This window comes from Folsomia candida, unplaced genomic scaffold (assembly GCF_002217175.1).
Source record: "Folsomia candida strain VU population unplaced genomic scaffold, ASM221717v1 Fcan01_Sc001, whole genome shotgun sequence".
Lineage (NCBI taxonomy): Eukaryota > Metazoa > Arthropoda > Collembola > Entomobryomorpha > Isotomidae > Folsomia > Folsomia candida.
This window is the reverse complement of record NW_019091193.1, coordinates 7741412-7767990: the sequence shown is the minus strand read 5'-3', so window position 1 is coordinate 7767990 and position 26579 is coordinate 7741412. Positions and strand designations below refer to the sequence as shown.

Genomic DNA, 26579 nt, shown 5'->3' with positions numbered 1-26579 from the left:
TTATCGGCATGATATTTCCACTTGGGGAACGAATGAAGGATTAAGGACTATTGCTCAATAATTTTGGATTTGACTGGTCGAGATTTTTGCATCAATGCGGTGCAAATCTTTTCATATTGAACTATAATTGTTTTACAAGTCCATTGATTTTAGTCCACGTTTTTCTTTTTTCATTTTGTTTTAAAAAAACTTGAGCTATTTTATATGATGAAGTTCTTTATATTCTCACTTGTCGTAGTGTTGCTTCCACTAATAACTACTACCAAGATATCATCAAAGCTGTCCCCATCTCTTTCCTCATCGTTACAAACCGCATCGGAAAATAGTGTATGGAACATTGTCGTCGAAATGGAAGATGGCGTCGAATCTGTATTCCAAAAAACTTTCGCCATCACAAAACTAACTGATTTCACGAGAGATGAGAAGGCGTCACTCCTCGGTCAAGAATTAGCTGCTCATGCATCAACTTCACAAAAAGGGGTGCTAACACTCCTCGCTCAGAATAAAGGAAAACGGAAAAGTGGCGCAGATCCACCAGAAATTTGGTCAAGTTGGATTTCAAATTCCGTCTTTGTGCGTGGTGCAGACAAGGAGTTGATTCTGAGTTTGGAGGGGGCACCTGGTGTTGCCGTAATTACAGAGGAACTTGTTATAGCATTGGAAGTGTTGAAAGAGGAGCCTGTGGTGTGTATATTATTTAATGAAAACGTATACCATTTACATATTCAGCAATATATTTATTTATTTAAAGCGTATTTTAAAATTAGAACACTCTCGCCAACGAATGGAGCATCGAGAAAGTCGGCGCCCCCTTTTTCTGGGCGAATAAAAGCCATACTGGAGAAGGTCCTTATCTACTAAAATACTAGCCTTCAATTAAAATATAGAAAAATAAAATAAATTAGTACCTTAAATAAAACTAAACGCAGGCATATTAGTCGGGCACATAGACTCGGGAGTCCGTTACACCCACATTTCTCTCCGTTCAAACTGGGTGGCTGGAGTCGGAGGCTGGTTCGCCCCTCGAAATTCTTCGTCATCACTCCCATACGAGACATCACGATCAAGTCATGGGACGCACACTCTCGCCACCGCTGTGGGGGCAGATGGGTGAGTAATTTGTAGATAATTTGTAATCCTGTTAAATGATACATAAATTTATTTGCACTTTAAATTTATTTGTGTTCGTTACAGAATTGGTGTCGCACCAGGCGCCAAATGGATGAGTTGTCTCGGATGTTTTAATGACACTTGTCTTGGCGGAGATCTTGCTGCCTGCGGAGAATTCATGATATGCCCAAACAACCCCAGCCAACCTAGCGGTTGTACTGGAGTTCCACATATCGTGTCGAATAGTTGGGGTGGGAAAGGGGGCCAGACCTTCTATGACAGCGTAATCAGGTCCTGGCGTGCTGCTGGGATCATTCCCGTCTTTGCGGCGGGCAACTCTGGTCCAAACTGTGGTTCCATAGGTTCCCCCGGAGATAATCAAGACGTCATCAGCGTGGGTGCAACCACACAGGACGATGTGCTCGCTGCTTTCTCCAGCGTCGGCCCAAACACGCGTGGGTCGAACTACAAACCGGACATTGTGGCTCCGGGGGCACGAATTCGTTCCGCTACAGCTCAGACTGATATGTCATTTGGCGAATTGAGCGGCACGAGCATGGCCACGCCCCACGTATACTTTGCATATTTTCGATTTATTTTATGCGAATTTTGTTGATTTAGTTTTATGGTGGTGTGTAAATTGGTTTCAGGTTGCCGGCGCCGTCGCTCTCCTCCTCTCAGTTATTAGCATTTTCATAATTGATTTACAAATAATTCTCGAGCCTTTAAATCATCAAAATGTTGTTATATTGCAGGAAAATCCACGCGCCTCGTACGCCACGGTGCGAAAAGAACTTCTCGAGAAGGCCCAGAGAGAAGGGTTGCGTGACTTTGTCGGTGCCCCAGATTGCAGCACTGCCCAGGACTGGCCTAATCATAAGTTCGGCTATGGGAGGTTGAATTTAATGAACGTTACAGCAGGAAACGGTGCTGGGTCAGCTGGGTGTTTGGGGTCAGGACTTGTGCTGGCTCTTTTCCTCGGCGTAATTAATATCGTCATGGTTAGACAATGAGCTAATCAAAGTGTAATTCATATGTATCTATAAATTCCTCTGTTCAACCATGAAATGGCAATAAAATTGTATACTTTAACACAACGCTATGTGCATACATTCTCCTTGTTGAATTCCTAAATTTTGCTTCACTTTTATGTGTACTTGGTTTGAGTGTGATAAATAAATCAATTATAAATCAAGGTCGCACAAATTGCATTGCATAATAGGTTAGTTGTTGCATAATACTCTTTCGACACAATTCAGTGCATTGATAAATTTTTCTCGGGTGGTATTTGTACTTCATGAAACATCAACTGGCTGCTTCTCTAAGGATAAGTTGATATGAAGTGCATATGAATTTAGTGAATTTTAGTATGCAAATTGTATTTAGGCTTTGTTATAGTTTTACTTCTCGAATTTCCATACAACCAAAACGGAGCGTTGGTTGGAATTGTTGCAACGAGTATACACGTATAATACGTGTATTATGACACCAATATATGGTACTCTCTGCACATTATACATGAACAGAAATACGGCTGACTACCGAATTCACCATGGAAAGTTTCACAGTTTCTCTAGGCTGCAGCAGTTCACTGCACGGCTGATGCTGAAATCTCCTCGAATTTATTTGATCCACTGATTCTTCTTGTTTGCAGTATTTGTTTTACCAAATTGATCTATTTAACTCTAAACCAGCTTTATTCAAAACGACACTGTTGACAGGAAGGAAAAAGTTATGATGGTAAGTGCATCAAAGCCCAAAAGTAGTGAAATATGTGGTTTTGTGGTTGCTGCATTGCAAATATAATACACTGCAACGACTGAATTGTTTGTCTTTTGATATTCCTTTGCAGCACAGCCACCACTACGAGCCTGTCGTTTACCAAGTTGATGACGACGACGATCTCTTGGGGGAGGCGTTAAGCGTCCCGATAAATATCAAATTGGGCAGTATGGGTCGAGGTGGGGAGCGTTACAACGAGATTAGTGAACTACATGACCAAACCAGGGAAGATATTTATCTATAACCGGTTGAACTGCACCAAAACAGTGTGCACGAAATTTGTTTCGCACAAAGTTCACAACAATTTTCAGGGTTATTGTGCTAGGTTAGTTACGTATTAGCAGTCGTGGACTTTCACAAATTTCGTGTTCACTATTTTGGTGCAGTTCAACCGGTTATAGACATCATTAACGTCATGTGATCATCTCAGAAATCTGGAAGTTGACTTGACGTGGCAGGAAGCAATTAAAAAAGAATTCGGAGTGAGTAGTGAATATGTTATGTATTTATCAAGGTCACATGTATATAGTATTATGTGTAGTTTAGCAATATGTAATGGCAGACAACCAGTGCAGAATACCAAGCTGGTTCATACTCCTCCTTGCTACATACGCTCAATGTATTAGACTTTCAGGCCGGTTAAAATTCTAGATGCCCGTAGGGACTTAATTTGTTTTTTTTACGGTATTGGGCTAGAATTCAAAATTTAAGCATTTTTGACCTTCCTATGCATGACAAAACAAGTTTTTTCGACATTTGACCTGTTTTTCGCCATGCTAAGGCCGCCCCGCTTATATTATGAATTTCAACCCAGTCACCCAACTCCAAGTGGGGCGGCCTTAGCATGGCGAAAAACAGGTCAAATGTCGAAAAAACTTGTTTTGTCATGCATAGGAAGGTCAAAAATGCTTAAATTTTGAATTCTAGCCCAATACCGTAAAAAACAAATTAAGTCCCTACGGGCATCTAGAATTTTAACCGGCCTGAAAGTCTAATACAGTGAGCGTATGTAGCAAGGAGGAGTATGAACCAGCTTGGTATTCTGCACTGCAGACAACTTCAAACAAGTATAAATTATTTATTATCATTTATAGATCATGATTGACTCTAAGCGGTACTTTTTTCGAAGAACTGCATGCAACTCGTCATTGCACAGCGTGAAGTCAAAGGTATAAAGTTTAATGCGATCAGTACTAGCTAATTCTTAAAGGAAGGGTATGCATGTTATAACTGTCTGTTTGAATGTAGATAAGCGAACTCCTCGCGGAATTCAAGATTTCTCCAAAGGGTGATTGGAAAATTACCATAATTCATAAAGAGCTGTATGATTCCTCTGTTGACGTTAATGGGATTAAGGTATGCATACCTTAATATTATATTACATATTAATATTATATTATACCTTAATATTATATTACATACGTTAGGGGTTTATTTATTGGAGCTTGTTTGCTAATAGTCGGCTAATGTTTTCGTTATTTTTTCTATAAATTGATGATTAGACAGAGTCAATGACACCACCGCCTTACCACAATCCTAGGACAATTGCACTTCCAACCAGGAAACACCATAATAGCGATAATAATGATACTCCAATCCTCAGTGTCAAGAACAAGAGTTACAAGACAATGGAAAAAACAGGTCATGACCATAACGGTTACGAATCTACTCGTCGTCCTGCATATGCCGTCACCTCAAACTCAAGACATGCCCTACCACCAGTACAGCAACAGCAAATCTTTAGATGGGAAGGAACTGGCAATGGAGGAAGAGAAGCATTAAGCCAGTACTCGTTCGAAAAAGATGAGGTACATAACTTCAATGCATAGAAAATTTTATTAGCATTAACTCTAAATTTAATTTCATCCTCATCAGTCTGTGTTGCCCAACTACCACACCGCTGGATATCGCTCTCCTCAGCCCCCGACTAATGGTTTTGCCTACGATGATGACGATGCTGCCTCCATGCTCAGCCGGGACTCTCAAGATTCACAAGATTCCCAGGAAGATCTCGACGCCCTCGGAATAGAGCATGAAGATCTCAAAACTGTATTCTTACAAAGGATTCGTGAAAACTTGACTGGAGAGATGGTACATTAGTAGCAGATTTCATTGATTGAAGTATTTAGTTGCTTGCTCCTAATTAATAATTATTTTCATTTCCCTGTACAGATACTAGAAGCAAAAACAGCACTCGAAAATCTTAAGGCGTCACAATCTCGAGCTAATGGAAAACGAGATCGTTGGACCCGATGGTCAATTCAATGTCCATACCCAGTTGCTGTACTGCGAGCACTTTTCGATGTCTAAAACATGAAATGAATTGACAACAACAGATTACCAAATAGAAATTATATGTCCTACCAGTGAAGTCGTGAAATTATTTATGTTCCTATTTATTTTTGTACCGATTACTACATATCTTTCTGAAAAGGTTTATCCGACCCTCATACATTACATACAAGTACAAATTGGTGTTGGGTTAAACGAAGTTTCGAAATTATTACCCAAGGTTTGTCCATCACATATATTATACATACATACATAGATGTACCATTTTAGTGTACTACTTTATGCATGTCAATGAATATTGTTTTTGACACGCTGAACATTTGCTACTGGTTGTTAATAAACTTTATATATAAATACTAAACTGCATTTTTTGTTTTAAATATACGCGTGATGTTATTCCTCTCGTCTTTGGAGATGGAATGTCGGTTTTCAATTTCAGTATGTTAACAAATCCGCTCATATTGAGCATACGTATGTATGTAAATATGTATTTATACCTTATTTATTATATAATATGTACCTAAATATGTACATCAAAAACTACACCAATTCGTGAAGCTGTATGTAGGAGGTGCATTCCATCCTCTATTTACATGGAGTCGTGGGTTTTTGCATCAAAACAACTCCTTCGCTTTAGTTTCTACATAATTCATTGAACCGAGTCCTTGATATTCATGTAGGATAGACTTCATGGATGGGATTAGTCAACGAATTTATGCATCTTATTTACGTAATACCAAAGTTTTCTGCAGTATGTTCATAAACAACTCTAGGCTCTTTGGTAACTTACTCAGCTCTTCACTTGCATAAGAAGTCCAAATAAATAGCAAATATTTACTTTTTCTGTATTTTGCTTATTCTTTAATATCTATTTTAAAATTTTGCATACATTCTAAGGGCAACGAGTCAGCCCGCATTGTAGTCAATTCCCATAGGTATATTTAATTCTGAGAAAAGCATTCATGGTATACTTCCAAGTATATTGCACAATTAATTGATACATACATTTTCCAGCTTTCGCCCTAGTTGAATGACAGCAGTGGGCGTATTAACATTATAGTTTTGCTTGAGCACAAAAGAATATTACATTGACTTACAAGGATTATTTTTTAAATTTATTATACTACCATGAAAAGTATTTGATGAAAGATTTACAAACTGCACATAATGCGAAATGTGCAAAAATCCTAAAACTGGGGCTTTAACAGTGGCCGTTTGGAGTTCGGTAGGTCCATTTTCAAATAATCATATTCAATTTATGTAAGTATTCTGACATAATTATATACTTCAAGTTAAAATGTCCTCTGATGCCGATGTAATGGATCAATATAATTATATACATATTGTCTTTTACAAGATTTCAATTTTTCTTGTGTGGATACTCTTACTGTACGTGTACATTACTCGAGATAGGGATACGTTTTGTAAGTCTGAAACGTACACAACTAAAACCAATTATGCAATTATACGTTATTTAAAACGTCTAAACCAACTACTTTTATTTACCTGCAATTATTTACATGTATTTGCAATTTAGTTTGGTGGGGCGATGGTTCGGCTTCAGACAAGTACTTTATTTGTCTCGGAATATCTTCCATAATTTGGGTGTTCACTACAGCACTGCTTTGGTTTGGATGGTGGGAGGTTTGCCATATTTACATATTATTTGAATTTTTCGATTCCAAAAGTTAATGACTTTTCTCTGCTCTTTTCTCTAGGAACATCTCGTCTCCATCCAAGCATGGTTGGGAATAAATATCTCATTTCTTGTATTGGAAATTATTGGACTTTTGTTCACTGGATTGAAAGGATTTGGAGCTCTAGTCACACATATAATTGCTTTCCTGATGGTGTACAATTATGCCGAAATGCTTAATGAGAAGAAAGGTGGAGTTCCAATGGAAAGATTTGTGTAACTAATTAAATAGATGAGTAAACTATGTGTATGTTTATACGAAAATAAATTAATCTTATACAATTTGTACACCTCTTTTGGGGTCTTCGGCTGCCGTAAGCTACATCAATCTCATCAATTTCCATAAATATATTTACTCCATGAGCTGCTGCAAAACTATAATGCAAATATTATAATAAAACAATTGGTTCATTCAGATTCATTGCAACCATATAACGCCCCTGGTTCTGTTACCGACCGAAGCAATAAAAACTACGTTTTCATAAACTCCATTGGGCATGGGCTTTTGATTCAGGATGCGGGCATGTGGGTTTTGCGCTTTGGGACACAACTCGACCCGGATAATGTACGAGACACATGGACTCCCCAGTTCTCAGTGAGACCAAAATGAAAGTATGAAAGCATGAAACCCTTCAAGTAATACATGAATATATTTGGTACTTGAATAAATAAGTAATGTTTTTTAATGATCTGCATTAAGCAAGAAGGGTAGTCAAAGTCAAGGTCAGGGATAACAATCGATTCCTGATTATAATCGGGTCAACCGTTCTCCTTTGGCGATTAAATTTGTTGTTTTTTCAAAAAATATCCTTCATGAAGATTAATTCGGATTTATTATCGTGCTTTCTAAGAAACTTTTAAAGAGCAGCGACAGTGCCATGACTACAATTGGGGTGCATTGCATATGTATAAGTATGTATATGCAATCCTTAACAACCAATTATTTTACTCCGACATATTTGTCTGGGGTCACCCGGAAATTGGATTTGTCAGGAAGTTGATTATTAAGAGTGACCTTCTTAGGATTAGAGGGTGACAGTAAAGTAACGGCTTTGGTCTAAAGCAATTCAGTTTGAATTGGATGAAGTGAACATTTGCATTTACATAAATATGTGACAACACTATTTGTTAGCTCATTTTAAAAATCCATAATTCTCAGAAGTTAACCGTCTAGATTAGATTCGTTTAGATATGCAAGTATGCCAAGTATCTATGTGTGCAAGGCTGCATGAAAAGATATAGCTGATTCTTATCAGTTAGATTTTCTATCTGGAACCCGTAATTTTAACCAAAGCCCCTAGCCTCCCAATACATGTATTTATGTATTTATATATACAAAGAACATAACACCCTTTAAAGACTTGCTACAATTCTTTATCAGCCTTGAATCTATTGGTGACTCATCTCATAAACACACAAATCAAGGTTGAGAATCGTTTTTAGTTAAAATGCTTCAGCGGCACTTCCTGCCTGAGTGTATTTCTGGCAAACCGGACCCTACCACTACTACTTGCATACACGTGTAAATATAGTACAAAACTTATTATTACAGTTCACAGTACCCTTAGCCTTAGGCATCGGCATAATATTATAGACCAGTTTACAACATACTCCGGTAAGGGCATCATACGCCTATGTACGTATTTATTTATCATTCATGTTTACTCTTGCTGGATCCGAAATATTTTTCAATAATTCAAATAATAATAATAATAATAATAATATCGTGCAAGTCCTAGTTTATAATTATTTCCCAATGTAACCACCGCTAAGAAATTTACAAATCTAGACTTTCTTTTGGTTTTTCTCCAAAGAATAGAATTTTTAGAATCGAAAAGTCAAATAATTTTACACATTCGTATTACATCTAAAGAAAATGGAGGTCCAGAACTACAAATACGATGATAACGACGACGACGACGAAGCCTCCATTGGACCAGTCCTGATCCCCATAAATTTTACGACTGGGAGTCTTGGTCGTTCTGGCAAGACGTACCAGGGAATAAAATCCCTTCATAATGTCACGCGCCTCATTGATGTGGACGAAACGTGGGGTTCAGTTTTATTTGAATAATTCTTAATATTTATTTTGAATTAATGCTAAAAATTTTATTCGATTTGTTTTAAGCAATACAAAATGAATTCGGGGTGAGTGATGAATTACTATGCAAAATTTTAAAGGTGTGAAAAAGTGACAAACTCACTTATAAATCTTTTCTTTATGCAGATTACTCTTGACGAAAATCGATACTTTCTCCGCAGACATGCAATATTACGAAAAATGCCATTAATGCCAGCCTTACACAGCATGAAGTCACGAGTAAGGACATGAATATGAGGCACATTTTGTGTATCCATTGATATTAATATGTGCATTTTTTAGCGATAATATGTAAGAAAGTACTTTATATTTATACAATTAGATCACTGAACTTATGGCAGAATTTGAAGTTGCACCTGAAGGGCCATGGAAAGTTAGTATTTTAAATTCCTTATGAAATTTTTTTACACATTCATGAGATCATTTTTTTGAATTTATTTATTTATTTGATGTCAAAATATAGGTAAACATTATCGACATTGTGCATCAAAAGAAGGGCAGCCATTTCGTAAGATAGCAAGCATACATAATGTTATGTATACACGTATGGGTCATCGATCTAAAATTCAGTATTATCGGCTTACACAGAAATTCTGCAAGCCGGTTGTTGAAAAAAGTGACAATCTGAACTTGTTCACTCCAGCTTTTGGGTTTAATACGGCTCTGAAGATCAAATCTGAGAAAGTTAGGCCAAGCTCCCCTGTCTCAAGTATTTATTCTCATAAGCGAAATAGGACCCCTCTGCCAGACGTTTCTTTCAGCGCAAACTTTATAAAGGGACTTAAGTTAGAAAGAAACTTTACCAACGATACCAACGAGTATAACGAGGTACGTGTTAAATATACTTGTATATTTTTCCTCCATTTTACGTATTTACTTACCATTAGCTTCATGTGACACTTATCTATTCCTTAGCCCATGTCAAGCAGACAAGCGTACAACACGGCTCTACCAAGCTATGTTGACATCGAGGATACAAACTCTGTACACAGTTACGAGTCACAGGAAGACTTGGACGGGCTTGAAATTCCACAGGAAGATTTTAAATCGGATTTTCTTAATCGAATTCAGAATTGTTTGACAGAGGATATGGTAAAGTTTTTTATATTACGATTAATTGGATTTAACTGCGTAATTTGTGGATAAATTCTTCCAGCTTAAAGATGCAAAGAAGGCGCTTCAATCCCAAAAGGGGACGCAGTTCTCTGGACAACGGGATCGCTGGACCACGTGGACAATGCAGTGTCCATACGTCGTGTCAGTTTTGCGATCTCTCTTTGATGTCTAATATATTTATAATCTTTATACATACATGCATGTCCTGCAGCTTCAGATATCTATTTTTTGTTGCTCAATGCGATTAACGTTTATACAATTGACAAAGTTGATATATAATTGTAGACTAGTATTTAAGATTTATTACCACACACTTCACATTTCTCCTTTTTTACTTGAAATGTAATTTAGTAACACGTGCTCAATTTTCTATGATCAGTCCTCATAGCTGGCAGTTTCAATCATTAACATAACAATGATCAATTGTTTAATTCTCATATGTATGTACATATATAATCCAATGATAATTGTGAGTTTGATTTATTAATTTTAAGCATATGACGTAAGTTAATAACCTCTGTTATGTATATAAATGATAGGAATAATATTTCTGAGAATTTTGATATTATTTGTATCTCTGTCAAGCTTAGACTCGGGTTGAACCGAATATAACTAAAATTAGTTCTAAACATAAATTCTGCGAATTATGGATTAATCAGATAATAAATGCAAAGCTCCGAAGATAAAAGATACTTTATGCTTAATCCTCCCATAACTATGTACCTGCTTATAAGTACCAAGGTCGGTACATATTTATGTAAATTCAACTTTTCACTTCACCCAATTCAAACGACATTCCTTGAGCTTAAATCATGGATTCCATTGCTACTATCACCCTCTTAATAATCGCTTCCCACTTTTGCGGAGGAATCCAATTTCAGGACGACCCTGTCATTGAAAGATTTCGAGATTATCTAAAAATTGACACTGCCCATCCGAATCCAGCCAGCAAATATTGTACAGTTTGTTATTTCATAATCAATTTTGATTGTTTTTTTTTTACTTTCTTACATATACCTATTTGCATGTAAAAGTTTGACAATGTATTTCCATGTATTTAGTACCTGGAATAGAATGGATAAACAACCAATCTGTCGACATTGGGCTGGATTTTACTTTACATACTTTACAATTCTTGCCAGAGCAACCTCCGTATCATGACGGGTATGCACTTTGGTTAACATGGCCTGGACGTAACCCCGCCCTAAAATCAATCCTGATCAACACACACATGGATGTCGTCGCCGTCGACGAGGTTAAATATTGAACTGTCAAATCTGATAAAGCTCATACAATTTCACGATAAATACGCTGACACAGAGCAAGTGGGACCAGGACCATCCTCCATTCGAGGCTGTCATGGACGCGAACGGTGACATTTATGCGAGAGGAGCAATTGACATGAAATCCGCCACTGCGGGGGCACTCGAAGCTCTTCGTATCCTTAAAGCGGAAGGATTTGAGCCCCTGAGAACAATTCATCTCACAATTATGCCAGGTATGCATTTTACAAGCCCTGCATAATTCATGCAAGCTCACATATTTATTCACCGAGACACTGTATGCATGCAAATTCTGTCAGATGAAGAAGTTGGTGGTCACCATGGTATGGAGCCATTCGTCAACTCGGAACATTTCGAACGGTTGAATGTTGGTGTGGATATTGATGAATGCGAAATAAACGCTGGCAACGTGTTACTCATCTCTACTGCCGAAAAGGCAATTTGGCGTAAGCAAAGATTCTCCAAATTAAAACTTTGTTACATTAAGAAACTCTACATATTTCAGAGTTTAATATAACTGCGAATGGAACTGCGGCTCATGCGTCCACCCTTCCGGAAGATACGGCAGCAGGGAAATTACAATTTGCTATCAATAAATTACTCCAATACAGAACCGAGCAGTTGGACGAGGTCAACACCAATCCTAACGTTACAGTTGCCGATGTAACAACTATAAATTTAGTCCAGATGGGGGTATAATGATCACAATTTATTTTGCTTATTATGCAAATTGACTGTTAGTATTGACAGTTGTAACAGTGGGAGTGCAAGCAACCCATGTAACACCCAGTAATTAAATAGTAATAAATATCTTCCGTCTCTGATCAGGGTGGTCTCGGTGATAATATCATCCCCGACTTGTTATGGGCCTCATTTGACATGCGGATTTTAATCAAACCCGACTGGAATTTTGGTCATGTGGACAATTTTCTGAATGGCATCATTGCCGAAGCAGGGGTAGATTTAAAATGGATCCAAAGATCAGAACATGATGGTGTCACTCCGACGGACGGAAACGTTTGGTGGGATGAGATTATGAGGGCTTGTGACCAATTGTATGAGCAGATCGACAAATTATATAATAACATTTTAAAGTACTGATTTAACGAAAAATATTATGTCTCAATTTACAGGAATTTAACATGCAATTCGCAAGTAATCAGCGGGGCCACGGATGGCCGTTATGTCCGCAGCAAAGGAATTCCAGTTTTTGGGATTCATCCGTTCCTCAACACGGAAAAACGTGCACATCAGCACAATGAGAAAATAAATGCTGTCGAATATTTGGCTGGCATCCCTCGTTTTACCCAAATTATCAGAAATGTTGCTTCACTCCCAGAAGACGAAAATATTGACTACTGAAATCATAAACGATACTTTTACTCTAGCAATGGTAATTTAACAAGCGTGAGTTTTATTGCCTAGAAATAATGTAACATATTATATTACAGTATTTATCAGATCGATTTCAATCTAGTGTAGTGATTCAAATTTTATTGAAAAAGATTTATAAACTAAATTGAAAATAAAAATGTTCCGATATTTTGCAATCTAAAAAATACAATTACTGTTGCTGTGTACATAATACACACGTATTAATAGTAACGTCACTATCTTTCAAGTTCTTGGCATTAATGATAATTATTTATGTAGTGGGAGAATCTACCTCAATTGGCAATGAAATGGGCGGATGACAAACGCTAAACTAATTTTTAAAAATGAATACTAACCAATATTTGGGGAGAAGTACTTATTTACATAGCTCTAAAAATTACGCACCATCTGCACAGATGGTGGGAAAAATGGCGAATGCATGACAAATTAAAAAAAGTACCATTTCGCATTTCATAATCCTGTTACGGGTAAATAAAAGTTTAGCTGACTGCTGAGGCTTTATATTGTCTTGGTTTATTTTATATATATGAACATGAAAAATTGATTGGATAAAGTTTACAAATTCTAAAAAAATAAGCGTAGTGGATTTCCAAGTTAAAATGTCTCCGTCCTGAATGCGAAGTCATACTTTGAACACAATTGCTCCAACTGCTTTCCCAGTGGTTTAGGACCGCAAAAATAGATAGAAACAGCACCATGATTGCTTTCCTTTATTTTAGTAAAAACCTGCCCAATAATTGGCACATATATTAATTCAACATTATTTGATGATATGTATGTAAATGTGTAAATGCCGTCTTGCAATACCTTCTCCCAATCAGGTCGGCCAGCATTCATCCTGGTCTTTAACTTGGCCAAGCAGTCTCTCTTGTTCTAGGAAATAATCTCAAGTCAAATTTAAATTTACTATCTAAGTTTACCCTGCAAACTACCTTTTCATAAAACAGATCCAACGCTAACTGTAACGCGACGGCCTTCATTTCAGTCCCCTTCACAGCTCTCGTCATGTACATGTGAACGTCGAGAAATCTCTCCATTTCTCCGCCCAACTCTTCCTGTTCAATCTCCAGTTTGGAGATGAGGTTTAAAAACCAGGAGAAAGCGTTCTGCTCCGGATTCAACCAAAAGAAATCCACCTTCTTCAATCGATTTACCTGAGCTTGAAAACCATTGCTAAACTTGCAGTTGCACGAAGGACACCCAATTTTTGCCTCCCAGTGACGGTACATTATCGACTGTAGAATGGAGGCAAAGGGTGTCACGCCAATTCCCGCCCCAATTAGCACCGCATGTTCAGAACGGAATATCTCGCTCGCAGGGGCGCCATATGGACCGTCAATGTAGGCCTGGAGGGGATTAAAAAGGCGTTTTAGGATTAGTTTAAGGCACTCATCATCTGCTGACACGTGCAATTTGGATAAATATGCAAATTATCGCACCCGTATCGGTTTTCCCTGCACTTTCGTGTACTCGTCAGGAAGTCCTTGTTCTTTCTCCAGAGATTGAGCTTCGTCATTGGCAATGCACTCATGTTTGTGACGCTGACCTTGTTCCCCTCTTTGTAATATGTCCTCATTATCCGCAATTATGACCGACTCTGGCCTTCGTGCTTGGTAGCGGTAGTTGTTGGCCGTCAAAACGGTAAACCTTCTCTTAACTGTGGGTGCACCGGTCGAATCCGTGCTTGGTTTCCGTGATACCAAAACTGACTCAGTCCGTTTGACGGACTTTGAGATCTTGCTACTGTGCCGTAAATATACTAGTGCAGATTTAACACTAAGGAGTGCAATGAATATGTATGTATAAGAGTTTTCTCATGTACATATAGCTACCCATGAATAATTAAGTATTTCAAATTACCGTCCTGTTGTTGGACGTCCGTCAGGGTGAATAACTTTAAAGTTAGTCGACAGTTTGAGGTAATTGTAGAAATTGTAGAGATTTTCAGTCCACGGTCCCACGGCTCTTATGTGGAGACTTAGCTCATCTTGAAATTATAAATTATCCAGTTAAATTAATTTACAACAAGGTTTCCTTGGGTTTTAAATTTCTATTAGTCACCCAAATTCTCTGGTGCGCTGCTAATCGTGAAAGCATGCCATTCAAACCTGCTCAAGTGTGGGAGGTTAATGAACATATAATCTCCGGGATTAAATTTGAAGCCTGGTGGTCTTTCGAGAACAAGGTTAGTAACCTTTGACGGAAGAATGACGCCCATTTTCACCGTGGTTCGAAACCGACAAAAGTTATTGTAGATTCTGAATATCTACATTGACAAGAATAAAGTGTTATGTATGTGTTAATCATAATTATGACCCATAGCGGTACTTTCATCGATAGCATATACACCTGTTCGATAATGAATACAATTCCGGGGAAGATGAACCATTTCCAAAAGTTTTTGCTGTGAAATATCATGAATATGTAGTAGAGAGGGTAGCCCACGATATGGCTGATGTAGAATAACTGCAATTTAGGTAGTAACGTTAACGTATATGATAACAACTTAGGATTAGTCACTCATACATAAATACAAAATAAGTCTGTACATACATACTCTCAAATTAAACTGGAATGTCAGTTCATTTGCATGCTTTGACGCATTTGCGAGAGCTGACATGCTATTCTAATTCGAGAGTATGTATGTATACACTATGATATGTACATATATTTTTTACATGAAAATATCCGTTCCTGCGAACAAATGAGAACGTAAAGAAAAACATTGTTAGCAAGATTATCGCTATGACAAAGCCACTGATATAGGCGAATCCTGGAATCAGGCCTAGTGCGGTTGTTGCACTCATGTCAAACATAAAGTTGAAAAACGTGACATGCTCAACTGCTACACCTGCGTCAGATAAAATATATATGTGCATTTACATGTGTTTTGAATATTTGATATTATTGGGCTTTGACGTACCAACATGTATTAAATGTGCTATGGCATGGCCCAAGCTCGCAAAGACAATGAACTTTCCAATAATTCGGTGAAACTCTTTATGATCGTCGATCGGGATGAAATTGTTGTTTAAATGGGTGGATCTGATTCTTGTCAGCGCTTGACGCATCATTGTAAATAGGATGAAACTACTGCTAAAGTCCAGACACCAACCTAAACCAGCATAACAAATTACAACACTATAAATATTTCTGTTCCAATTAAACGAATGAGCATTATTTTACCAAATCCTCTCGCTAATCCCAAAAATATTGGTGCATTCGGTCCATCGTCGCCAAAATATTTGAATATTCTCCCGACAAATAATGCTACGTTTAAAACGTAGAAGGCGGACACCCAGCACAAATATGTTACATTGTTGCCCATCCAGTAGAATAGGTTGTGGCATTTTTTACTGCATGGAACACCAAAAGCAGAAGGCCTTTTCTTTTGAGGTATTGGTTGCAGCCACTTCTCAATCCTATTTTACGGAATACACAATTTCTTAGTAAAAGCCATATAACAATACTAACTAACAGCTTGAACTAACAGGGTTGATAAGTTTTGTATAAGCTCCTTATGCCCTGCAAATAATCTTCGGAAATCTTCCAATTTGAGTACCGAACCGTCTCGAAATGCCTCATCTGGCCCAAGTCCTTCTTCCAACAGGGTAGTACCCAAGTTATCTGCATACGTGCAAAATTAACATCTGTATACTTATCGATGAAAGTTAGCCATGAATGCCAAACCTCACCCAATAGAGTGTCATCCAAAACAAGGTTGTTCTCCTTCATCGACACCCGCAACATGTCCACAATCTCCTTCTTGGTCAAACAACCGTCTCCATTGGTGTCGTAAATACGAAAGAGCAATTCCGTCTTTGAATTCTCATCCATATCAGAATATTTCCCAACAAATGACATGAAATCTGCAAATGTGATAGTGTCCTTTCCATTGTGCTGGTTAATAAGAGAGAACAGTCGGTCGGTGTGGAATTTCTGTATTGAAAGCCATACAATATTTTTTTATCAAGCATATCAGGGTGTTTAACTTAATTTTTAGGCCTCAATATAATTTAATTTGCTTACAGAGTCGACACCAGCAAAGTCCGCCAACATTTCTCTCGTCAGTAGACATTCCTTCTGCCCACCACACTTTTGTAAAAATTTAGAAACTAGTGTTTCATGTTGTGCACTAGGTATTAATGTAGACAAACTCATTTTTTCTTAATTTTCCAATTTAAATCCAAGTAAAATATTAATAATGGCAATCAATTTATTTTCGTATTTCACTTCGACGCTGCATGAAAGTAATATGATGTTTGTGCATATCCATGTATATGCCGAAATCACTGCATTTATGGATTAACTGCGGACTATGTAATTTATTTGTTTTCGTGTCGAATCTAAATAATTCGCGATTTAAAGTTTCGTCACTTATGTATATTCGTATTACTTTGTTCAAACTTCATTATCAGCCCCAGTGCGGATAACTTAATTAGACAGTTTCATAAGCATGCTTTTGTAAACAGCAGGATAAACAAAGGATGAATATGTGAATTGCATCCAGCAAAATAATCTTGCATAGCATTGCATATTGTACCGGATTATTCTGTTTATGAATGAATCACGGCTCTTCTTCCTGGTAAACATGCAGAAACATCAACAAATATTGCCAAATTTTGCATTATTCCTGTGTCAATTAAATTATCTGTGACTTATTTGCATATATGTACGTGAATATTTGTAAACCAATAAATGTTGTGACTCATTTTGATTCATAATAAACCAGTAAAAATTGTGACTCAATTTGATTCCTAACATCATGTATTTAGTAGTCAATGGAGCGGATGCATGATAATCAGCTCTGCAGAAATGGATTTACGGGGTATAATGTTTGTCCTGGTCATTGATGTACATACATAGATGTAAATACAATATAGAAACCTAAGTCTGCATTGCACAATGCAATGCAATGATGATGAATTTAAATTGATTTAATTTGGTTTTAACCTTTATTCAAGAGCTAATATTTTGCTTCACCCAAGAAAAATAGAAGTATGAATTTCATGAATGTGAAACGAATGAACGCTACCTAGAGTGATATCCACTACAACCTTGGTACAATTCGAACTTTGAATCGGAGTCTGAATGACTCTGATTCAAAGTCATCGTCAGCAGCAAATCCATGTAAAATGATATGCTTAGAAACTGTCTATGCATGTATTCCGTGTGTATGTTCAAAATGAAATGACGGAAACTGAATTGAAATATTTTTTGTAGATTTGCAATTTTTATTGGTAATACACAGCATGCATTAACTGGCTATCAAAAAATAGTTGGTGTTTCCATGTATGTAGTAAACCAGAGAAAGTAACAAATTATAATCGAACATACATACCTATGTACATACTCTTTTAACATTAGAGGCTTTATCAACTTAAGCAATTCTTCCATTGTTATTGTTGTTACTAAAAGAACTGCCACCCCCGAGTTCTCCGTTGTTATTGTTAAATTGACGGGCAGCCCTACCATTGTTGTTATGTATTATTGTTAAACTGTCTGCCTATGCGACCGTTATTGTTGTTATTGTTAAATGATACCCTCCGAATCCACCATTGTTGTTATTATTGTTGAACTGACGTTTTGCCACCTCAACTTCGGTAGCGGTGCAAACGTGCAGGAATCAGAGGGTGAAAACCTAGAATTTTAATTTTTTTAGAAATATGAACTTAATGTATCTAGTTATGTCATACAGGACGCACTCAACTTTCATGCTATCACTGACAATAAGCATCGACTTTATCTTGCTTGGCACGAGGGGAGAGTTAATTTTGACATTTGAAAATTTGATGAATTTCAGAGGGAGATTAGTGGATGAGTTTGTTACCAATCCGTCCATTATTTTACACCCTAACTTTCCACGACTTACTTTATGAGAAAGTTATTACTCAAGAAGTAATATTAATCAGCAAGTTAGGTAATCTCTGTTATTTCAAGAACCAATAAGTAATCTCCGACTAGATATTATCGTTTACTTGAAAATGAAGAGTTTCTTGGGATCGAAAAGTATAATTAAAATCAAATATTAATTACTGCAATATCTGTAAAGTTAACGTTATGCCAAAGCTAGGCTAAACTGGTTTATGCTCCAAGGTGACTGTGTAGCGTCTGTGGTCATCCAAAACCCATTAGTTTTATGGATATCTTCATTCGGGTCGTTTATTCGTGTCTAATTGGCATTGGTATCCAGGTCGACTCGTTCAAGAAATATGGCCAAAACCTAGAAAGATTTTTAACAATTTGCATAAGCAGTAGCTTGAGTTATTGTAATTTTATAATTAGATTAGCGTATGTACATATGATTCAAATAGATATATTACTGTTAAAAATAAGCAGGTCATTTTTAGTAATGCATAAAATATGCCTTATGCATCATAATCTGTTGTACTGGTATTTGGAATGGTATTTGTTATGATTAGTAAGATCCGGAGGATGTTTAAGTATATGAATTCATCATGTATATATAGAGGTTATGTGCAACATAATAAAGATTTTTCTCAATTCACAATTCTGAATTCAACAATTACATTAATCGAGTTTAACCATTTATTATTTACCATTTTGTTTAGCTCAGTTTTTTGTTGTTTCTAAATTTTAATTCATGACGAGACATCAAATATACATAATGATTGTGGGGTTCGCTAATTTTGGTCGGTCACCCATATGAACTAATAAATACAAATACATATAGAATTTCTCCCCATGAAGACAGCATCCATTTTCTGCCTTAATAAATAAACAAATCGGATTAAGTACCCGAAATTGCGTAAAATAACTTGAGTAATAAATTTCAATTCGACAAAACCTTACCTCAGGATATGCATGTATGTATATACATATCTGAATATGTAGCATATGACAAGGTAGATATTCCATATAGTAGTAATGCTTATGTCATATATTTATCGTTAGTAGTCATCTAAACCTCATTAACGTTTTGCGACACATTATATCATTACTCTGTTGTTGCTTTTTTCATCACATTTACTTGAGTTCACACTCACTGTTTGCTGTTTGCCCAATCATACCAATAACAATGAAGACGATACTTTTCCTTGTAAGTTTAATAATTTAGCATGAAAATTGTGCATGTATTTTGAAAACGAATCGTTATAGGTGTTCCTTGCGTTCTGCGCTGTTGTCACTTGGGGGTCCGAAATTCAAGACGCTGCCTCTAGCGCAAGAAATGTTCGCGCTACAATTACCAATAACAATGGAGGGTGTGGCGGCCTCGCAACATTTGCGTCCTGGTTTGGTACTGCACTTTCCCTTGCTTGCGTTATACTCTATCAGAAATTTTGGGATTTCATTTGATTAGTCATTGCAAGACCTGATTAATCATTCATTTTCATGTCCTCCATGCAGGCTTGGCCAACTGCCCTCAGAACAACAATAATTAAAGTAAACCAAAATTCAAAATTTCTGTTTATCAATAAGGTTTAAAATTTATAGTATTAATGTGAGCTAAATATATTCAACAAAATTATTGCGATCTGTGTGTAACAAAAAGCCAAAATAAATTATAATCATTATCAAATCATGACTCTATGTATTCATCATATTGACATTATCGCATTCTAATTTATCCAGATCTCTTGCACTTTGACAGCTTTCTGGTTGCATTATAAGCAAATTTCATATGTACATTCAGTAATATGCAAAAATACATTTATTTAAATATGAAACTACGTATGCACTCTTCTCACAGTAAGTCTTCAAGTCATGAACCCTTTAATAATCCACTTACGCAGATTGAGAATTTGACAATTGACAAATCACGTTTACTACCCTTACAGATTATGCAACATTTCATTCACTGGACGACCTCTAAATCTAATTGCAAATGTGTTTATAGAAATCAATGACCGTAATTAGTGAACAAGTACTTATTCTTGTATCATTAACTTTCCTCACCCAAGCCCAAATCGTCCATCCAATAATTACCAGTAAAACATAAAACTGAAATAAAATCTTACCTTGCAACCAGTCATACTTTCTTGGACAATCTGAAGTGTTCATCATGAATTGCTACCTTGTGAGTTATTTCAAATTTTGTTGCTTAGAATTTTAAAGATCCCTTATTCAATTTTTATAATGCTAACTTTGTCCAGGTCGTCCTGGCGCTTATTTCCGTGGCGAGTGGAGCCACAATTACGAACAACAATTTCGGACTTCCTGGTCAAACCATCACGAACAACAATAACGCATTTGGTGATGAAGTCATTATTAACGACAACACTCCCAGTGGCAAATTCAGGTTCACTTCACGAGGCGGAAGTCACGTTTTTACTGAGACCCAGTGTCCTTTTGGAACCATCACGAACAATAATCAAGGCTCGAAGGAAGTTATCTGTCTGCCCCCAGGAGTGCCATCCGTCTTCAATAATAACAACTAAGTTCCTCTCAAAACTCGGAATGTCAGATAATCCATAAATTGAAATGAATGAAGTTTACGCTTGTGGAATTATGTCAGAATATGTAAATTGTATTTTGATTGATGGTCATGCGTGATAAATAAAATTCTCATGCTTAAATTTTTAACCATAACATCTGAAAATTATTGAGTCGTAAGTTACGACTCGTAACTTGAAAATTGACAATAAAAAATAAATTTATGCACATACATATACACCTCACGCTTTCAAATATTTGGAAACCGAATGACTGGGGAAAATTTTTGGGGATAATTCTGAAATTTGTAATTTTCTAGTAGTAAATGTAACTACATAATGACAGAATAAATGTAATTTAAAAAAAAAGTTAAAATAAATCTATTAATAAATGTCGATAGCTGTGTGTATCTATATATCAGTAATATTAGAAATGCTACTTGAAATGTAGAATACCTATTAACACACGTGTACACACATCCCGATCTACAATTTTCGTTAAATCCACGCAAAAATAACTGAGTTGCAGAATTGCAACTGATGGCCGTTTTTCGAACGTGGTTTTCAACAACTAGCATATCAAGAAAACCACGGTGGTATTCACGTTATTTTAACGTAGAAAGTAACAATAAAATAACCGTGGCATTTGCAACAAATTAACAGTAATGTTTACTTCAAAATCACCGTGGCATTCATGGAAATTTATGCAAAATATTAACGGTAGTTTTTTCGCAGTGCATTGGTAATAAAATCGCAATTTATTAACAATTTAAATTATATTATTTATATTAACAATTTATTAAAGGACCAACAATTAATTTTTCATCCAATGACATCAACCAACATTTTGCTTCAACTTGGCTCACATTTACTCTAAAACTCTTTGATATTTTTGAAACCTGATGTATGCCTAAAATAGAACTAGAGCTGGGATATTTGTACAGGTCTTCAAGCTTTTTGAATTTCTTACATACTATGACTTCACTATCTTTAATGTATTCTGATACAACAACAATAAACCCTGATTTTAACTTATAACAATTGTCATTACGGGCCAATTTAAACGAGGTAGAAGTTGTAGACACAGGTTGAGATAAAAGAACATTTTCTTTCTCAATTATCCTATTCATACATTGCTCTAAGGGTTTGTATGACGCTCTCAAAGTTCGTTTAATAAACTGCATATTATTTTCGTAAGGAAACGCACTAAATGAATCAAGCGGACCGAATTTTAGAGCGTCTGCGCTAATGTGTATTAGTGAATAAACATTGTACACTAAAAATTCGGGTGAATATAATTCACTAATTTTCTCAACAAAAATTCGTAGAAGTTGATTGGCATAATTATTATATTCTATAATGGTCGCTCGACTAGAAACTAAAATAGACGTTGCTATACTGAGTAAAAGAAAGTGCTGATATTTCGTTCTGGACAAAACATTTTTTAATAAAACTGGCCCTGTATAAAGTAAAAACGTCCTGAATTCCGTAGCTTTCCATAAATCTATCTCCTTTGCCGTACGTGGTTTTCGATTGAAATTTGTAGGGCAATTGGTGGCTAATACAGTTAAGGAATTATTAATTTTAGAGATATCTCGGGTTGACAATTTGTAGGGTAATGGACCTTTCACCCAACACCTCAATAACTTTCTAACTACGCCTAAGCATACTAAATGCATGTAGTCTATTGGCACACAAGACACTAAATTAAAATCTAAATCTATAAATGGTGATACTCCAATATGATGATTTTTATCACTCTGTTCTTTAAACGTTTTATCTGTTCGCAGTGGAGCGTTTGGATTTTCAAAGATTACTCTTCCTCTAAAATTGCCTTTCTCAGAACATTTCTCACAGCCATAGTAAGCATTGTGATTTTTGCATTGTTTGACAAAACTCCTTGCGGGAGCATCGGCAATGATTTTACACAAAAGTACAATAATTTTTCTATTATTATATGTAACCCCTTCTGTACGGAGTAATTTAAGTTCCCCTACTAAGTCTGCAAAATAATCCGAAATATTCAGAGGTTTTGTCTTGCCGTAATATATTGCGGCCACAAAAACACCAAATTTGCTTTCGGCACATGTGGCCTGAATCGGCCAAAACTGATTTGTATTACTTTTGCTAATTGGAATACCATCAACACTAATAGAAATATTTAGAATTGAACAATTACTCGAAATAAAACCATACTTTATCTGTTTGAGAAGAGAATTTGCTAGACCGAAATAGCAAAATAGCAACCCATCATCAAATGTTTTTTTTGTAAAATTATTTTCCCTTGGCCTGAGAAGCGTTCTGTGATCGGAAGGTAGAAAACTAAAGATTTTATATTCCTTCAGAAGTTTGAGTAAATCTTGAATTGCTAACCCAGTGATATTATGTGAAATTGCCCAATTTCTTAAATTTTCTCTTATCTTATCAATACTCTCTCCTTCCTGACTGCAGTCGGAAGTTACGCGACTATTTAAACTTCTATCACTATCGCTAACATCACTTGTTTCAGTCCCTGAGCTATAATTATTATTATTAATCTGCTGAGAATTTTGACAAAACACTGTACTATTACTATGTTGTGTAGACAACGTTAGTTCTTCACGTAATTCTGCAATATTTTCGCGAACTTTCTTTGAAACTATTCTTCTTATATTTCTTGCTGAAAATCCGGGTTGACACGCCATGACGATATTACACTTTTATAAAACGGAAGAAATGTTTTGCTGTTTTTTCAATGATGTTATCTGTTGCGGCAGGATAATTTTTTCTCACACTTTCTGTTGAATCAAAGAGTACACACATGGAATAAACTTGTAATAAATATTGTGTTACAATAAAATGAAATAAATATAAAATAACGAACCAATTACAACCGAGAAAATTCCCAATGTTTTTAAAGCTATTTTCCCTCCCTTTCCAGTATAATTTATTTGTCGAGCAAGTTCAGGGCTGACTAATTTTTTAAACGCCCTTCGCGTATTTTTCTCAACAGTATCGCCTCCTTTTATCCTTAGGTATTCAATCTGGAAGACCAGAATTATTCAGAATTTGAATAAAATTATGACATTAAAAAATTAATTAAAAAGTTCAAATCTGACCAATAAATCTCGATTTGCATCGGCAAGTTCCAGCCAATTTTCGGTCTGCTCAAGGTGCTCTCTCGTTTCCAGATAACGATGTGGAATAGATGAAAAGTCAACTTCAACTTCGCCGTCGTTTGATATTCGGATATTATGCAGGGTTGCTCTCATCTCTAGAATTTCTGCGTTTTGGCGCTCAAGAATTTTAATAATTCTTGTATTGTAGCCTGTAACAAAATTTACATTATTTGTGTATTAAATGATATAACATGATAAGAACTGTAAAAACTAAGATTTGCCTTCAATTAATTTCTTTAAATCATTTATATCTGTTGATGTCGCCAAAAGCACGCCAATGTCTTGTCCTTCCAAGTTGATCACTTCTGGTTGATTTACTGAAGGAATGTTGTCGCTATCTTGAGTTGATAGTTGCACTTCAGTGCTTCCTACGGGGATTCAAACGAGTGGTTGAAAAATGATTTTCCTTTAGTATTTACTAGTAAAAAAGTTTTACTTTTACCTTCATCGTTCATGGGAGGAGGTGAAACTAAAATGGAATTCTCTTCGTCCTCTTCGCTGCCGCTTGATGACACGTTCGGGTGCGACAATTCTCGACTATTTTTCTTCCTTCGGCCTTCCAAATGATTCTCTGCTGCACTCTCAAGATTTGACGTGTCCTCCGCTATCTTGACCTTCTCGCAAGCTAGTTTCCAAGTATCTGCAATTGAGATCATTTTTACTGAAATTTATAATCAAGTACATTACTATAATAATTGAACTAAATCGATGATAGTCACCATATTTTCCAAGGATTTTCTGATACGTCTGTCTCCTCCAAGAAGGGAGGGGATGAACAGTTCCCTTTTTACTGAAACTCTTCAGTTTAGAAGCTGGTGGCCAAAACACAAACTTTTCTTCTTCTTCCAGCCAAATCGTGGGAGCTATTTCTACAAATTTTTCGCCGTTACAGTCAATTTGTATGATGCAAAATTTATTAACTTGGAGGGATGACATTTTGGAAATAAAATTAATTGAACTGACTTTGTGAGAGAGAAACATGGAGTAGAGGCAAAACTTTGGATCCCGCGCACTCTCTTTGTTAGCATTCCAGGTTAAATCTGCGTTGTTTTTTCGTGCCATGTTTCAGTGAATACCACAGTTGTTATTTGGTTGAAATCCACGCTACTTTTCTCGATGAAATTTTCATGAAAAGTTGCATGAATTTAACTGTTATTTTTATGTAGCAGAATGGTTTGAAGAGTTAACAGTAATTTTTTATACTGTGAAATCACGTTAAAATAACAAACATTTTGCCACCGTTATTTGTTTCAAGTTGCTACCATTTTGCCACCACTTTGCAACAAAAATTGTAGATCGGGATGTGTGTGCATATATTTTTTTGGCTTAAAGTATTCATAAATTAATACACTCTGACAGCAAATTACATTCATGAGTAACATATATTTTATTTATACAAGATTATCAATTTATGAGTTTAATACATATGAACTATTTAGAGAATTTTCCGTTCGTGACCTGTATTTTAAGATTCACGTTTTTTAACTAATTCTAATTTAATGTGACAATATTAATCAAAGAAGGCCGGTACATAACTTGTGCTCTAATTAATTGCTGGACCTTGCTTTACATATTTAAGAGAGCGAGGTCAAAGAATACCCAACTTGATCGGATTTTGCATTTATTAGTACATTTGTTGGGTACCTATTTTCGCTTGCAAACAAACGTTCTAAAAATATGCAATACATGGTTCTAGATCCGCTTTCCTTAGGGAAAGTGGGTTATTCATAGCCCCTTAAAATGGGTCAAGCCTTAATTTAGAAACTTAGTCCTAGGAACACAGGAAGAAAGGAATACATTAAATCATAAGGTCAGACAGTTGTAAGTGATTCATGTTTCCAATAATTTATTTTTTCGTGCATATATGTAAGAAGGCTGAAAGTACATATATATTCTATAAAAACACACATCTCTTATCATTCGACCAGAAAAAATGTTACTTGCACGTATCTTGGTAAGTGCAGTATATATTTTGTAGTTAACAGTATTAATAAAATAGTGTACACAATATTTTTATCTGAATTCTTGATAAGGTTTTCACTGCGTTAACCACTTATTCTGTGAGCGGATTAGTTCTCCCTTTCGTGTTGGAGCCGTCCAGCAATGGTAACTTCAATCCTCCAGAAAATTACTTTCGCCCAGCGCATTATGGTCACAGATTTGTCCCACCGCCCTCACCACCACCAGCAGCGTTACCACCAGCTCCCCATTTTCATCCACCCATTCCTTTCCATCAGCCAGAACAATATCGCC

General features: G+C 36.2%; 6 protein-coding genes and 1 long non-coding RNA gene across 10 annotated transcripts; 6 read left to right on the top strand and 1 right to left on the bottom strand.

Annotated features, from left to right (window-relative positions):
* Positions 1-61: 61 nt before the first annotated feature.
* Positions 62-2212, top strand: LOC110859933 (subtilisin). The gene is made up of 6 exons (XM_022108976.2): positions 62-684; positions 768-846; positions 930-1110; positions 1195-1681; positions 1761-1790; positions 1866-2212. The coding sequence occupies exons 1-6, from the start codon at positions 205-207 to the stop codon at positions 2121-2123; spliced, it is 1515 nt and encodes a 504-aa protein (XP_021964668.1). The 5' UTR covers positions 62-204; the 3' UTR covers positions 2124-2212.
* A 443-nt stretch (positions 2213-2655) lies between these two features.
* Positions 2656-5545, top strand: LOC110858184. The gene is made up of 8 exons (XM_022106870.2): positions 2656-2850; positions 2963-3117; positions 3323-3374; positions 3987-4061; positions 4141-4248; positions 4395-4700; positions 4768-4983; positions 5065-5545. Exons 1-8 carry the CDS (start codon positions 2845-2847, stop codon positions 5200-5202), a joined length of 1056 nt encoding a protein of 351 aa, XP_021962562.1. The 5' UTR covers positions 2656-2844; the 3' UTR covers positions 5203-5545.
* A 390-nt stretch (positions 5546-5935) lies between these two features.
* LOC110863443 lies at positions 5936-7168 on the top strand. 2 transcript variants are annotated; one of them, XM_022112753.2, is made up of 4 exons: positions 5936-6409; positions 6477-6608; positions 6722-6828; positions 6903-7168. In XM_022112753.2, exons 2-4 carry the CDS (start codon positions 6482-6484, stop codon positions 7098-7100), a joined length of 432 nt encoding a protein of 143 aa, XP_021968445.1. In that variant the 5' UTR covers positions 5936-6409; positions 6477-6481; the 3' UTR covers positions 7101-7168. The 2 variants fall into 2 exon arrangements, with proteins under 2 accessions (XP_021968445.1, XP_021968446.1); XM_022112754.2 differs by having other exon boundaries at positions 5939-6409; positions 6542-6608.
* A 1040-nt stretch (positions 7169-8208) lies between these two features.
* LOC110863125 lies at positions 8209-10787 on the top strand. Of its 3 annotated transcripts, none has more exons than XM_035858744.1 (9): positions 8209-8516; positions 8754-8934; positions 9009-9028; positions 9108-9200; positions 9304-9354; positions 9445-9489; positions 9570-9809; positions 9897-10073; positions 10138-10787. In XM_035858744.1, the coding sequence occupies exons 2-9, from the start codon at positions 8757-8759 to the stop codon at positions 10267-10269; spliced, it is 936 nt and encodes a 311-aa protein (XP_035714637.1). In that variant the 5' UTR covers positions 8209-8516; positions 8754-8756; the 3' UTR covers positions 10270-10787. The 3 variants fall into 3 exon arrangements, with proteins under 3 accessions (XP_035714637.1, XP_035714632.1, XP_021968065.1); XM_035858739.1 differs by having other exon boundaries at positions 8210-8495; XM_022112373.2 differs by lacking the exon at positions 8209-8516 and having other exon boundaries at positions 8760-8929.
* A 90-nt stretch (positions 10788-10877) lies between these two features.
* On the top strand, positions 10878-12993 carry LOC110863528 (aminoacylase-1). Its single transcript, XM_022112869.2, has 7 exons — positions 10878-11054; positions 11159-11352; positions 11418-11595; positions 11680-11826; positions 11886-12073; positions 12209-12435; positions 12514-12993. The coding sequence occupies exons 1-7, from the start codon at positions 10910-10912 to the stop codon at positions 12740-12742; spliced, it is 1308 nt and encodes a 435-aa protein (XP_021968561.1). The 5' UTR covers positions 10878-10909; the 3' UTR covers positions 12743-12993.
* A 241-nt stretch (positions 12994-13234) lies between these two features.
* On the bottom strand, positions 13235-17118 carry LOC110861477 (NADPH oxidase 5). The gene is made up of 13 exons (XM_022110596.2): positions 16805-17118; positions 16471-16714; positions 16267-16402; positions 15962-16197; positions 15699-15890; positions 15454-15626; positions 15125-15241; positions 14837-15041; positions 14636-14762; positions 14215-14551; positions 13708-14121; positions 13583-13648; positions 13235-13501 (listed from the first exon to the last, which is right to left on the bottom strand). Exons 1-13 carry the CDS (start codon positions 16934-16936, stop codon positions 13370-13372), a joined length of 2511 nt encoding a protein of 836 aa, XP_021966288.1. The 5' UTR covers positions 16937-17118; the 3' UTR covers positions 13235-13369.
* Positions 17119-19679: 2561 nt separating this feature from the next.
* LOC110842154 lies at positions 19680-20321 on the top strand. The gene is made up of 2 exons (XR_002547308.2): positions 19680-19835; positions 19895-20321. It is a non-coding gene; the product is annotated as an uncharacterized LOC110842154 (long non-coding RNA).
* Positions 20322-26579: the final 6258 nt, after the last annotated feature.